The following is a 15,114-nucleotide window of genomic DNA, read 5'->3' as shown; positions in this document are numbered from 1 at the left end:
GAAAATGTCAGTGAATATGAAATGTGAAAATATTCTTGTAATTAAAAAATTTTGTTTAGAAATTGTAGCAAATAATAAAGGTTACATGAAAGGTGATGTTGCTTTCAGTTAGGTGTCTGTTATTTTAATTATTTGATAATGATGATACTTGTTATGGCCATTGACTAAATTATAGCAATAACACTTCAAAATTGGAGCTAGTTTCATCAGTGAACGTCAGTTTATTCAGAATGTTATACTATTTACCTGTTGGACAAATAAATAAATTTAACTTTCACTTAAAACCTTTCTCTTACAGTCTTTTCATTAGTAGGGAGTTCAAGTCTTTGATCAGTTGGCAAATAATCTTGCATTAATCAGAATTTCTTATTAGTTTTGACTACAAGAAATAATTTCCTGCAAACCATATCTAATCGGAATTCTTGCATTTCCTCTACAGGCCAACAAAAGATGATTGATAATAATTCAGGTTCTTATTAATGTAGGATATGGCACAGACCGATTCTTCTACTCTTTTCAATTAAAAATTGTTACTATATAATTTTTTTTTTTAGTAAAATTTCATAATTTAATTGGTTGACATTATTTGCTACAGAGTGAACTAATTAGTCACTATCTCTCCTGTGACATTTTAGTGTAAAGTTTCTTTGGAAAAGTTTTAAAGTAGATTAAAAGAAAGAAAACAGTTTTTTTTTTTTTAAAAAAAAAGTCTATTTTCAGTTCTAGTTTTGTGACATAATATTAACCGGATTATCTCAGAATTTTTTTTTTTTTTTCTTTTCTAAAATCTGCTTCAGTTCTGATTCAGCACACCTTTTTACAAAAGAGGTCATTTTTAATTGCTTAATTTTTTTTTTGTTTGTTTTTCATCCCTTCTCCTTACAGGGTTTCCGCACAGGGTACATCTATCGTAACCCTTTAATGAAACAGGAGAAAGACCATGCAAATATTGATATTGAGATACCCCCCTCATCAAGCTCATTCACCTATGTTTATGATGGGGATGTTGATCGCTCCAAATATGTGTAAGTTTCATTTCATTTCATTTCAGTCTATTCTGATACTTTTTCTTCATTGCAAGTTACTTTGGCTGCTTAAAATAATGGTCAACTGTTTTTCACCTTTTCCTGTCTCATTTTGTCAAGTTATTGCTGAAACAGATTAAAAACGAAAAATTTTATTTCTTTGCCTTCTTTGAAGATTCACTCTGCTAGAACAATTCTTCAAACTTTATCCTTAATTTGTCATCTTGGTGTTGAAATCTTTCTCAGGGTTAAACTTTGTCAACATCTCTCCAGGACATTAAATCTTCCACTTACACAGTTGTCTTAAATTAAAAAAAATAACTATCAATATATTGATGTTAGTCCAACTAGTCAAATAAAATTATTAGTTGTTGGATCATACATACTTTAAAACCTCCATACTTCCTGAAATTCACCAACACCACACCTGATATCTCCCCCCCCCTCCGTACACATGCACACATGTATGTATATCATGGCGCATACACTATTCACTTTCCTGGCATTTGTACATAATTCTATTTACTATACATGGACCTTTGATGAATTGTAGTGCACCTGAGCACTATTATTATTATTATTATTTTAAATATGAATGTTGTTGTTGTTGCAGGTCTCCACTCCGAACAGCCCTTGAAAGACAGAAACAGCAGCAGTACAAAGCTGGTTGGTTAACTTCACCAAACACATACAAAAAACAAGAAATTGATGAAATTGGTACAACAAACCCAAAGAAGATTACAAAGGTACGGACGTTATCAATGAACAAAGTTTTAAGGCCACCAGTGTCACAGATGTTTTTCTCCTCATAACTATATGAGAGTCGTCTCCCTTGCGCTATGTTGCCTTTGTCTCTTTAATTGGGTTGACCTTGAGTCTGCACAGGCTTGGTCAAGGGCATAACAAGGCACGAAACCCTCTCCTTCAATCCCACTCTCCCCTCAGTGTTTTATCTTGCAAGTTACTTGGTGCTATGTAAAAAGCAGCCTCCGCAAAGTGGTTGACAATAGGAAGGGCATCCAACCATTGAAACCAAACCAAATGGTGCCTACGAACACTAGTTATTGGACCAGTAGCTCCAAATAAGAAACATCTTGGACTGTGATGAACCTTCCAACCCATGCCAGCATGGAAAACAGATGTAACATGAATGTGTGCAGTTGCTTGCTAGTCCAGCAAATTTGTAGTATTTCAATGGATCACAACATAATTAGGATCATATTTACAAGAAATATTTTATGGATTTAGGGTATGGGTCCCCAAACCTTTTTAGACCATCAACCCTCAGGTATGTGCAAGAAAATAAATAATAACTAAGCAGATGTGCATTTATCAACACCTTGAACAGTCCCATTGGCTCCCAGGGATCGATATCAACCACTTTGGAGACCCCTGATATAGGGTGACAAACTTTTTTTTTCTTTCTTTTCAAAGGACAGTTTCAATTCTCTCAGAAATACACAAATATATTTTACTTCCTTTGGGATAGAGAAATAGACTCCTTTTTCTATTGTTTCCCTGCATATTTGCTGCTAATTCATCATTGCCACCAGCTTACCATCCCTAAATGATTTTCTGAAGCAGTATTTTATGGTTGGATGCCTTTCCTGTTTCCAATTCTTCATCACCTCCAATGATGCACATGGACATGATTCATCAATTCTAAAACTGATATACACTTCATATTGCCCACTGGTCTTAAATAGTTTCCTAGTTAGACTCCCCCTAGATTCTAACTCAAAACCAGCCACTTCTAAAGAGATTCTACTCTTCATTTGTAGTTTTTTGTTTGGTTTTTCTACATATTTCATTTCGTTCTTAATCCTTTCTATTAACATTAATTGTGTTTCTCTGAATAAAGTTGGTTTTCAAAGTTAGGGCTGTTAAAGAACATGAAAATATTGTGCTGTGAAATGAGAAAGATGTAATGGCTGGACATTTGTCTGATATCAACATTTAGGTCACTTTCTTACTCATGAATTCAACCATTTTCAAACTAAATGATATTTTTCAGTGGGTTGCTGAGAATTCCGACAGTACAAAAAGTGTGAATGTAAAGATAGAAAAGGCAAACCAGTTTGCCCCACAGGGAGAAAACCCTAAGGAATTTAGAGACAAACAAAAGCAGGTTGGTAAATTGCTTTATTACTAACTTGTCCTAATACTGTAAAAATCCAAATATGACTGATGATTGATAATATTCACTGTTTACTGGCTGTTAAAATTGGTTTCAAATTTTAGGACAGAGCTAACAATTTTGGGGGAGGTGGTGGGATAGGTCGAATGCATCAACTCCAGTGCTAAACAAGACAAAGGGCAAAGTTGACCTCGTTGGAATTTCAACTCAGAATGTATAGATGGAAGAAGAAATGCTGCTAAGCATTTTTCCTGATGTGGTAACAATTCTGCTGGCTGTTAATATTGACTGTGGCTACCTAATTTTCATGGTCAGTGGAGTCAGGCATTTTTACTTCTTCCACAACTTTTATAATCCATTCAAAAAACCAGCCAGCCACCTAATCACTTATCTGTCTGGTGAGCACATAAACCAGATTGACCACCTCTGGCCAGGTACCTTGTACTGTCTCTTCAGCAAGACACCTATATCTGTTTCACTATAACCTTTTCATCATCACTTCCTCCCCTCTTAAAAGTTTTTGTCTTGCAAGGTACTCGGTGACCCTGTCAGGGCAGGTGCCACTTAAAAGCACCCAGTCCACTCTGTAAAGTGGTTGGCATTTGGAAGGGCATCCAGCTGTGGAAACCTTGCCAAAACTGACCTCCCCTGTGCTTGTGCCACATAAAAAGCATTAAGTCCACTCTGCTGAGTGGTTGGTGTTAGGAAGGGCATCCAGCTGTAAAAATCCTACCAAAACAGTCACATAAATCTGGTGCAGGCTTCTGCCTGGTTGGCTCTTGTGGTACCATCCCACCCATGCCAGCATGGAACACTGACATTGAATGATGGTGTGGATGGTGATGACATAAATTCTCTTAGTTGCCATGACAATTTGATTGTTGTTTCCCTGCCTTAAATTTCACTGTTCTCTTCTTTAAGTTGGGGACTAGGAATGAGTGAAGAGGGTGAAGTCATGCTGCCGGTTGAGCTGTTGTTACCTGGTATTGTGTGGAATGGAAACCATGAAAGATGGCAGTGAAGGATTAAGTAAATTGTTTTAGGAGAATGATGCCTGTGAAGTTTGATTCCATCTCTGAAATGAGAAGGGATCTGATGAGTACAGTGAATGGAATGAGTTGTTGTTAAGGATTAAAATTGTTTGAACTTTAGACTCTGTGCATGTCCATGTGGCATTAAGAATATTGCAACCGTTAGTTTTGAAATGAAGGTTTCTAGTTGGAAGCCAAAATCAGTTAGCTGATGTTGTTTGGAGATGAAGCAGATGGAAACACTTTAGACCTGTAAATCTCCCCATAAAATGTTTAATTTCTAAAGACGTGCTTAATTGTTTGAAAATTTATAAATCATTGTGAAGTTTTATGCTTTATGTCTGAATTGTTATGTTCTAAATCTCTTTTCAGATCCGTAAGGATTATTATGAGGAGAGAGTACATGCTGGTCCTCAGTCCAAAGTTCTAGAGGGAACCACTTGGGAAGAAGCTCAAAAGATGAAGGTTTGTCATTATTGTTTTCAAAACAAATTCTATATCACACACATTTACCTTATTATTCTTTTGTCATAACATGGAATTAATCAAAGATATTAAGATCAATAATCAACTGTTATCTCACTTAAGTCTTCAACTCTTGGAGTCCTATTTAGCAAAGATCCTATTTCATTTTCTTTTTGTTTTTTCCTTCCCAATCTTTTCATAGAATTCTTAGAACAATGACTCCAACCTCTTCTTCCCGCCCTCCCCCCACTCTCTCTCTCTCACCATAGGAAACTATTAAATAATTTTTTTCATATAAACTATATTAAAAAATGATGCAACTTTGGTTATTATAATAAGTTTTGTTCAAGAGATATCTTTCTAATTCATTTTATTGAATGTTTTCATTTTCTTCCCTTTTCAACTGTTTTTACTGATTAATTTTACTAAATATATTCCTTGTTAGATTAATATTCAATTTAGCATAAATTTCAATTCTGTTTTTATTTTATTTTATTTTATTTTTTTTTTCCAAGCCACAATTCTTAGTGTCTTGGTTTTAAGAGTTTAATAGTTGTATTTCTGTTGAAGGATGGCAACCTGAGTAGTGCATCAGACAGTGTAGTGATGATTGGTGCCGCTTCCAAGGGCATCATTCGACGTGACCATCAACACAATGCCATTGTCTACAAGTCACTTTATTCTCCTAATCCTTTTGAAAATGTGTCTGAAGATGAGCTTGCAAAGTACAAAGAAAAAGTAGAGGGGAAAATAAATGAAGCAGGTAACTATAACAGTTTTCTTATTGATGAGGTTTGGAGGTGTCAGTTGTTGGTGCTTGCAGTCTGTTGTTTATTAAAGGACAGGACTAATTGGTTTAATGTTTATTCCCATTGACTCAACTACATCAAAACTGTGAGAAATGGAAAAAACCTGGATTCAGTTGAAATTTTAATTTTTAAAACAAATTTCCATTTAAATATTTTGCCCTTTGTGGATTATCTTTTTTTTTTTCATGTCCTTTATTTCAACATTATTTTACATCTTTTTTTTTTCCTTTCTACTTACTCTACCTCTTTTTTCCCCCCCTGTTTTCTAGCTATTCCCCATTCTCCCTAGACTGGCTGCCATCTTTATTCTATTTATTTATTGGATCAAGTCACAATAAAATTCTTTTTTTCTGACTGAATCTAATTTTTTCCTTGTTTCAGATTCTGAAGATACAGAACCTGCTCCTGATGGCCGCCTCATCTCAACTGAAGAAAGAATGCAGCAAATTCGAAGTGACGGCGTTGACTTGAAGACAGAAGCTGAAGCGGGTATGTGCTGATGTGTTTGTTTCTGATTCCTTCATGTTTTCCAGTTGGTTGCCATCAATAGCAGAACTTTTCATCATCTTGTAGGATTTGTTTGAAGTGTCTATCTACTAATGGGGATACTGGATAATCCTTGGGATTAACTTCTTAGAATCCTTTGATCATAAGCTTGAGTGGTAATTACACAATGAACTAGTTCCTATCCTTAGCAATCTGTACATTTTAGCCATACAACTATTCTTTCTCTCTGTTTCTCATAATGCTTGACATTTGCAAGATGTCTTAAGAAAAGTTTCAGATCCCCCCCCCCCTCAAGCAACACCTGCGTCTTCAGTGTAAATTTCAAATAGCAAAACAGAAATTTTCTTAATCTTTTACTAAAATGATTTCCATGCTCTTTACAATATTCTTTAATTATTGGTTTGTTGTTGTTGTTGTTTTGTATTGTTTTTGTGTAATGTTTATTAAAATAGTCTTTTAGGGTTCACAGAAATAAGGTTTGAAGTTGACACTTCAGCAATGTCAACTTTTTTTCTTATTCTAAAACTATAATTCTTTAAAATATTATGTCATCAAATTGATGCAGTTTGATTGCCCCCCCCCCCCTCAAGCAACACCTGCGTCTTCAGTGTAAATTTCAAATAGCAAAACAGAAATTTTCTTAATCTTTTACTAAAATGATTTCCATGCTCTTTACAATATTCTTTAATTATTGGTTTGTTGTTGTTGTTGTTTTGTATTGTTTTTGTGTAATGTTTATTAAAATAGTCTTTTAGGGTTCACAGAAATAAGGTTTGAAGTTGACACTTCAGCAATGTCAACTTTTTTTCTTATTCTAAAACTATAATTCTTTAAAATATTATGTCATCAAATTGATGCAGTTTGATTGCCCCCCCCCCCCACTACCCTTGAAGGGCCTTAATTTTCTCCCTATATTTTGCTCTGTTACTTTTAAATACTTACACAGTCAATTTTGAGTAAAACTGAAGGGCTACAATTGTCTGACCACATTTGTTAATAATTCGAATATTATTTAGAACTAATCATTAAGTTTGATAACTATTTTAAGGAACTGTTTTAAATCATCAAAAGACGGGAACATTTCTTGACTTAAAGCTAAATTAATTCATCTGGTTTTGAAATTCAGGTTAATTTCCCATTTCAAACTTGCCATTTCCTAAAATGTAGTCTTGTCTACATTCCTTTTCTCTCCCAGTTTATTTAGGATGTTGGGACTTTGTCTCTATCGTTTGCCAGCACAATCTAAACTTCGGTACAATAACCCCCACCAAGGAATTGCGGTTTTCGTTTTCAGTTTCTTCAATAAACCTTAGCACTTGCCTGTGTTGCGTTGGCCGTTCTTTTTCTTTCTTTCTAAGGATTCAGCTTCTACTAACTTTCAACCTTTTCACACGCATTGTCTTTCTAGTCATTGTTCCTGTAGAGGAACAGATGCCTTTGCCAAAGTTTATATACATTTTCAGGCTTTTTATTGTATAATTCTTGTGCTTGCTTGTGTGTATAATGTGTTGTGTGATGTTTGTCTATAGTTTTTCATATTTTATGTACTTGTTTAGACAAGTTTTTAATCAAAAGTTTTTAATCAAAGATATATCACCTATCAGGGAGATCGGTGATTGAGTTAAAGAAAAAAAAAACACATGGAGCCACTTTATTTTTAACTTAATGGTTGTTTAGACACAAATATACACAACTTTAATTTTTTGTATGATTTATTTAATGCAGATTAGCTCCCTCTATGTAATAAGCAGTAAATGAAACCGGCCAGTTATTACTAATTGCCAGTCTGTTAGGTAGCAATGTGTTTTTCTAATTTCCTTCACTTAAACAAAATGATGAGAGAGAGAGAGAAGCAATTGAAAAGCAGTGGTATGAGGCAAGTTGTGAGTTGAGTTTCAAATTTCAGTTGGAATACTTTGGTGTTAAAACTTTAGAGATTTATTTAAAATTGAACTGTTTTTATGGACCATTTAATCTTTCTTTTGTGGAAGCCTAACCCTATTAAGGCAGGCTTATCTCTCTCTATCTTAACTAATTCAGCAGTTTCGCTTAGAAGTCAATTTTTTGTTTTGAATATTTTTGTAAGTTGCTAGTTTACTGGTCAAGCACTAATAATGCATTGTCATATCTGATGTTGTTGTTTCTTGAACTGGTAAATGTCTGATATTCCCATCATTATTTTGATATTTTCTTATTGAATCTCTTCTAAATAAATCTATAGTTTGTGATTTCTCAGTAAGATTTATCAGAGAAGAGTGGCATATTGTGGTAGGATCAGGAAATCTAACCTTTAATTTATTACCAATGAGTTATTCAATTTTATCAAGTTTTGTCAAATATTTATTTACAGCAGCCAAATATGTCATCCACAAATGATAAAGAAGTTGTTCGTTTGGTTACTAATGACAAAACTTTTTAACGAAAGGCTTGTAAAATCACTTCCAAACACTCAGACACATCTCCAATACCCCTGAACACTATAGCAACATTGTCTCCCATACCTTCAGTATTCATAGCCTTACTTCAAATACTGTGTTAGAATGTCACCACCAACTTCAAAGTGCTGCCTAAGTTCACCTTGGTTTTTCCACTGTAGCCATTCTCAAATAGACTTGGACAATGAGGAGAGTGCAGTCTGTCTGCACTCACACTGCATGTTAAAGCTTGCAATTTGCCTCCCCTTGTTGCTATCTTGCAACATGTAGCAACGTCATCATCATCATCAGCAGCAGCAATGAATTATCAGCCGGTTTTGTCTTGTGCTCTTGTCTCAATGTATTAGGTTCAGTTTTTGGAGTTCACTCTTCGTTTCCCGAACTAAAGCAATAATCATTTGCAACTAAAACCACTAAATTTGATGAAGGAACGAAATATTTCCAATTTTATATCTTAATGGAAATGGGTTGTTTTTGTCTTCATTTTAAATTAATTCGCTTTAAACTCAAGCTGAATCAAAATCTGTTAATATTGCTTTGAATATCTCTCTCACACACACAAGAAAGGGAGGGGTAGAGTGGTTGGGAAGAGAAGAAAAGGAGGAGGGATGGAGTGGTTGGGAGAAGAGATAAGGGGAGAGAGAGAGAAGAAATAAGAGAAAAGGTTATCTTGAACTTTCCATGTTGTGATAGTAAATGGCACTTATAACATTCTAGTGTAGAAGCTATTGTGTGCACCATCTGCTAGAATAATGCTGCAAAATGGTACAAAATGGGTGATTAATGGGAAGGCCCATTCCAAGGAAATATCAAACACAAAAGCTGTCTCCATGAAAACTCTAAGACAGTGGAATAAAGTTGTTGACAAATCCTAAAGAGTAACTGATTTTGTTTTCTAGGATTGTTGTAAAGACAAAGTGACTGCAGATGTTGTTATGCATGAATAAATGTCTGCTGTCTCCTAAACTCAACTAAGAGAGGTCCTTAATTTCTTTTGTTAGTAAACAAGTCTTCTTTAGTTGCAAATAGAAGTATTTAGATTTTAAGTGTCTACAGACTTTAGTGAATTGATTGTGCAATAACTTGTAACATTGCATTTGGCAATAAATATCAACTAGTCAGCAGTGATGAAGGAGTAATCATTAAGCTACTTGATGCAGGATTTCTGTAAGTTGGGATAAAATGATGCTCAATTGTGTTTGATGTATGTCAGAAACGTTTCTCTCATCAGTAAATTATTACACTTCAAATGTCTCTCTTATGTTCTGTGAAATTTTTGAAAAGATGTTAAAATGAATATTAATGGAGTGGCTCTTTTTAGTCTTTGTAATTTACCAGAATGTTCAGCAGAACTTGAGCTTATCCCACTTGGCAACATTAGAGCTATCTTGAACTTAGTAAGACAACTTACTAAGTTATACTTGTGGTTGGCATTTCACAGATGAATGAATACTTTGGATTCTTTCTCCTCTTCCCCTCAATACTCACAGCAGAAGCTTACTCTCTTTACTTAGGAACCACACCTTAACACCTTGTGATGGAATATAATTGTAAATCCTTGCAAAGGTTGATAGCTTAATTACTTGGTCAGCTGCTTCTCTTGTTTGAAACAGTTTATTTCAAGTCCATAATTATTAATTCTTTCTATTCATATGGATTCCCACTGCTTCATTCTATTTTCTTTCTGTATAGTGTACTTGTCTACTAAACAGTGTTTTGCATTTATATTTCAGTCAGTTTTAAATAACATTGCTGAATTAATAGGGTTCAGAATTTGAAGAAAATTTCTTCTTGTCAAAGACAAAATAATTTGAGAGAGAGACTAAATGTTAGTCACAAAGAAAAAAAGCATGTTGTGTTGATAATTTGTTTCTGAATCAGTTGTCCATAAAATGACTGAAAAGCCATCTTTAGGTGCTATCCTTGGAAATTACAACTTGATTAAGCTCTAATCTGAAATCAATATCTTTTTTGATCAAATCTGACTGGTTTATAAGTCTCAGAAATGAGATACAAATTTAATTTCAGTGACTCTCTCTCTGATATTAGCTTAATTTCCCAACTGACACTTTCTCTTGTCTTTTGTTTTCTCATTGTACAGTTTCGTGAAACCCCTATAAAATAGATGGTATTCTTTGCTCTGTTTTCCTATAAAATAGATGCTCAATTGTGCTTTTCAGATCATAAGAAGCGGCTGTCAACCTCAAACCAAGGCGAGTAGAAATATAAAAAAACTATAATTCTGTAGATATTGTGATTTGAATATTGAAGTTGTGGAAAGCTTAGTGTTGTAAACCTTAGTGTTGATATAGTATTGCATATCTGTAAATGAATGCACACACACACACACACACACACACACACACATATGCTTACACACATCATAGTTGTTTTGTTCAGACTTATGCAGATGAATAATTTCATAATTATAGATTCATTTAGAAATAAACTCCTATATATAATTATATGCATTATGCATATATATGCAGCCATGCTTTTAATAGACATACACACATGCTCAAAAATGAAATAAGCTTTCAGTTAGTCTTCTGCTATAAACCCTCGCCCCCCCCCTCTCTTTCTCCTTTAGATGTTGTCTCTTTATGCCAACTGCTTCTTTTAGAGAACTTTCCTGTCATAATCTGGGAAATATCCATGTAGACAGAAACTGAAAAAGACGAAAAGGTTTCTTGCAGTGGTTACTATTTATCCACATTCTATATTTCTTTTATTACTGCCCCACAACCTCGTGGCCATATTCTTCTACCATTGCATCTGTCTTTCAATGTGCATGTCCTTGACTGTAGTATGTACTTCCTCCAACATATGCCTGTATATGTGTGCATAATCATGGGTGAATTTGGTCATAATATTTGGAACTTTTTGTAACTCGGTTTACATTTTGGAAGTTCCAACAATATCTGATTGAGCAACCATGAAAGTATGCGTAATTTTGTGTATCTGCAATTCAGTAATTAATGGGGGGGGGGGGGTTTGTAAAAGTACAAGAGAGACTGGTTACCTTAATTAAATATTAAATACCTGTAATATACTTGGGAGTCTTATTCCTCTTATATAGTCTTGTAGACTTTTCACAATATTGTTGCTGTATAAATTCTTTCTGATTCAATCTCTTCATATGTTAACTCATTCTTAGATGCCAGTGACTTAAAAAAGACAAAAAAAGAACCCCACCATTCATCTGAATAATTTTCTTCTTCCAATTGACAAGTGCTGGCTTAGTTTTTGGAACTTCTTTAGAAAACCCCAGAGGTAGTTGTATTTCCAGATAATGGTGTAGGCAGGTTTAGAAGTGTATTACTGAACCTTGTGAAATATTTTGTTATTTATCAAATAAACCCTATGAAACAGATTTTCTTGGTTTTTCTTGAAACTTCTTTTCCTGGTATTTTGGCCAGAAGTAGGACTGGTGTAGTGTGAGCAGTGGTTGAATTTAGTTTAGTAGCAGTGGTTGTTAAGGAGTAGGAGTAGCACGTCCTGGAGGTGGGGGAGGGCCATTCTGAGTTTACTAGGGGCCAGTAACCATCAGGTGGGCAGAATGTCATAATTTTTCTTATAATTATAGAATATATAAATTAGGTATAACACTACATATTTTAAACAAATTTAAAACAAAAAAATTGTGTATTAGAATATGTTCAGTACATTGTTATGAATGAGTAGAAACCTGGCTGGTAGTGTACCAAACATCTAATATAATTCCATTGTGTTTTTGAAGAAATTTCTATAAAAATTTAACATAGGGGACTCCTCTCGTCCACCAAATATGTAAAGCAAAGACACATGTTGGATTGGATAGTATCAGAAAATATGAATTACAATAAATCCTTGTGCAAAATTGTGTCTGTTTAAAATAGTCTGTGTGTGTGTGTGTGTTTTTCTCAAAGCATGGGGAAGAAAGATTTGTACAACAGTGGCTGATGGGGGTGGGGCATCCGAGCCCCAGGCTTGCCTTATAACCTCCTCCTTAATACATCCCTTTCTCCCAAAAGATCTTTAAAATTTGTCAGATTGTGATATTTTCTTGAAGTTAGCAGCCAATCAGCATTCGTTGCTTTGAGTTCACCATATTCACCTGTTTCCTGTTGCCAAACCTAATTTTCCTGAGAAGCCAGAAGTATTTCACAGCTGCTAGGTTCCAAACCAATACATTCTTTGGCTCCAACCTTGCATTAACTGCAAACCTGGCTGTTGCCACCCTTAACGTAGAGGAGAGGAAAAATCAATTAATACAGGGGGCTGACCAGTTGCCATTGGGATGTCAGATGTTCTTAGACCCCATGCTACCAATTTCCTCTGCAAAATCAGGATAATAGTGTCCTGTTTGTGAAATGAGCCCCACAGAGCATGGCTGAGCACTCCATTTGTTTGGAGCGGGGGGGGGGGGGGGGGTAGCACTCCATTTTTTTACTACTTTACCCCTCCCCCCCCCGGCTCTTATTTTTCACCCTTTTTTTCTGTTTGTTTAGCTGCTGGCCTTCAACCTTTTGAATCAGCTCTTCTCCCAAGACTGTCGAATGCTGTTGCTTGAGATAGATTAGACTACAGTTGTCTGTAGTAGCAGTAGCAGTAGAGAAAGGCTGAGGGTTTGCAATGAATAAATAATGAGGGATTGTAAATTCAAACAAGTGGGTTCCTTTGATATTGTTGTTAATTATCAAACACTGAAATAGCAGCTATGATATCTGTTGTGAAAAAAAAACAAAAGGAGAACAGCATCTGTGACCTTTGCTGACCTTTTTTATCAAGACTTGTGATAACTGCCAAATTGGTGTCTGTCTGAAGACAACCACAAACCTGGTCACAATTGTTTGCCAGTGAGTGGATTCTACTTTGGCATTGATGGTAACCCCTACCTCTGTGTTCTCACCTCTCCCTCAATAAAAAATGTCCCCCCCCCACCATGTGTTTGGAGAGATGCCAGCACTGAAAGATTGCTTAACTGGAAGTGGTGTAGAATTTAAATGGGGACCCGTTTGTCAGATAAAATCTTTAGCCATGTTTATCTTCAGTTGTTAGCATGTTCAGTAACTATAAAAGGGACACAGAGTGACATTTCTGTCGGTCAGCATGATGACGATGCTCTTTTAGGACATTTCATTAAGCCTTTACCAATCCCATTATTCCAGCTGCTGGACTTTATAATTAATGGGGACACACACATTATAGTTGTGTCTCTGTTTCTACTGAATTTGTATACAGCAATAATAAACCTAAGCCTCTTCATTTGTTTGTGTCTTGAGTTGTAAAAGCATTTCTGAAATATTTAAGGCTTTGACTCTGTTTATGTCCATGTATTTTACCTTAAAGACTAATTAGATTAATTAGGGATTTCATCTCTCATATATTTCAGCACCTTAGATTGGTTTACTTTTTGCTTATTGACTCCTCTTTTCATTATATATATATATATATATATATATATATATAATGAACTGGTGTTTAATATTCCTTCATTGTTGCCTCTTGTGTCCTGTTCACAAGATTCCTCCTTCTCAACTTATCTTCTTAGCATTCTTGTTGTGTATTTCCTCTCCACTACAATCCTCCCTATACAATATATGTTCCACTGCCATCAATCAATCTCCAACTTCTTCAACAGTCTTCTTTGTTATTTGGTATTTGTCACCCACTTATGTGTGTTTTCGTTTGTTTGTTTTTACCTTACCTCTATCTTCCTCACGTGAATGTCTCACTAGATGTTGTCATCTTTATCGTAATTGTATTAACCCTTTATTTACTATCTTCCCAGCTTCCCCCTCCTCCCCCCTGTTCTCTTTAGACCCTTTACTATGTCGGTTAAACAGGGCAAATGTCTTTGAAGCAATATTATTCTCTGTTGATTGCACTTTCAGCTTTCTTGAAGTCAGCTGAAAAGTTGTACAATTGTAATACAGAGCTTCTGGTTTGAAATTGAACCATTTCCCTTCTATTTTGGGCTGGTTTTTACCTCCATATTAGAGAAATTATAAAACTAAATTAGAACAAAAGCAAAATGAATGTACTTAACGAAGTCGGTTGTCTGGCTGACTGTCGGTGAATAAAGGGTTAATTTGTCTGTGTTGAATATTTGTATTGGATCAGCGCAGGCTTTGAAATATGTGATCTTCTTTTCAGGAAAGACAGATTTCCCTAAGGAATACCCACATACTGCAGTATGAATGGTCTGCTTCTACTACTACTACTACTACCTCTTGTTTGTTCTCCTACCTCCTACTTCTATATTACAAAGGAGCCCTAGGGGGCCACAGGGCAGATTGCTTTCTTATCTGGCTTACTAATTATAATTATAATTATTATTATTATTTTTCCAAATGATTCCTTATTTTTAATGAACTCTTGAACTTGACGACATTCCTCTTTTAACTTTCCTAACTTGGCTTCTCATGCAACACTGAAGAACTGTTCCACAACACACAAACATCCCAACACAGATGAAGAAACATTAGGAAAATCACTATAAAAACTGCTTTAAAAATGAAAACAATAAAAAAAAAAACTGAACGTATTCATTTTATTTTCATCTTTTCTTTAAAAAAAAATATACAAGAAAGAAAAAAAAAACCTAAAACAAAAGGAACTTAAAACTCTTTTAAAACTGTCTTCAAATGCTTCTCCCTCTACCTTTTTATTTTTTATTAATGTTTGCTTTTTCGGTGTTACATAGGATTTCCCAAAATCTGT

The 15,114-nt window shown here is 34.9% G+C and overlaps 1 protein-coding gene across 18 annotated transcripts in view; it reads left to right on the top strand.

Annotated features, from left to right (window-relative positions):
* LOC106880490 (protein hu-li tai shao) overlaps positions 1-15,114 on the top strand; it is a 138,472-nt gene that overhangs the window by 101,847 nt on the left and 21,511 nt on the right. For 8 of the 18 annotated variants that reach the window (XM_014930438.2, XM_014930440.2, XM_014930439.2 and 5 more), the window contains 7 exons: positions 886-1,025; positions 1,639-1,771; positions 3,040-3,153; positions 4,566-4,658; positions 5,229-5,421; positions 5,849-5,956; positions 10,590-10,622. In XM_014930438.2, the coding sequence (XP_014785924.1) occupies positions 886-1,025; positions 1,639-1,771; positions 3,040-3,153; positions 4,566-4,658; positions 5,229-5,421; positions 5,849-5,956; positions 10,590-10,622 (814 nt within the window). Of the gene's footprint in view, positions 1-885; positions 1,026-1,638; positions 1,772-3,039; positions 3,154-4,565; positions 4,659-5,228; positions 5,422-5,848; positions 5,957-10,589; positions 10,623-14,547; positions 15,090-15,114 lie in introns of those variants that run through there. The other 10 variants (XM_014930441.2, XM_014930450.2, XM_014930446.2 and 7 more) reach the window with 4 other exon arrangements.

This window comes from Octopus bimaculoides, chromosome 14, assembly GCF_001194135.2.
Source record: "Octopus bimaculoides isolate UCB-OBI-ISO-001 chromosome 14, ASM119413v2, whole genome shotgun sequence".
Lineage (NCBI taxonomy): Eukaryota > Metazoa > Mollusca > Cephalopoda > Octopoda > Octopodidae > Octopus > Octopus bimaculoides.
This window is presented reverse-complemented; position numbering and strand designations above follow the sequence as displayed.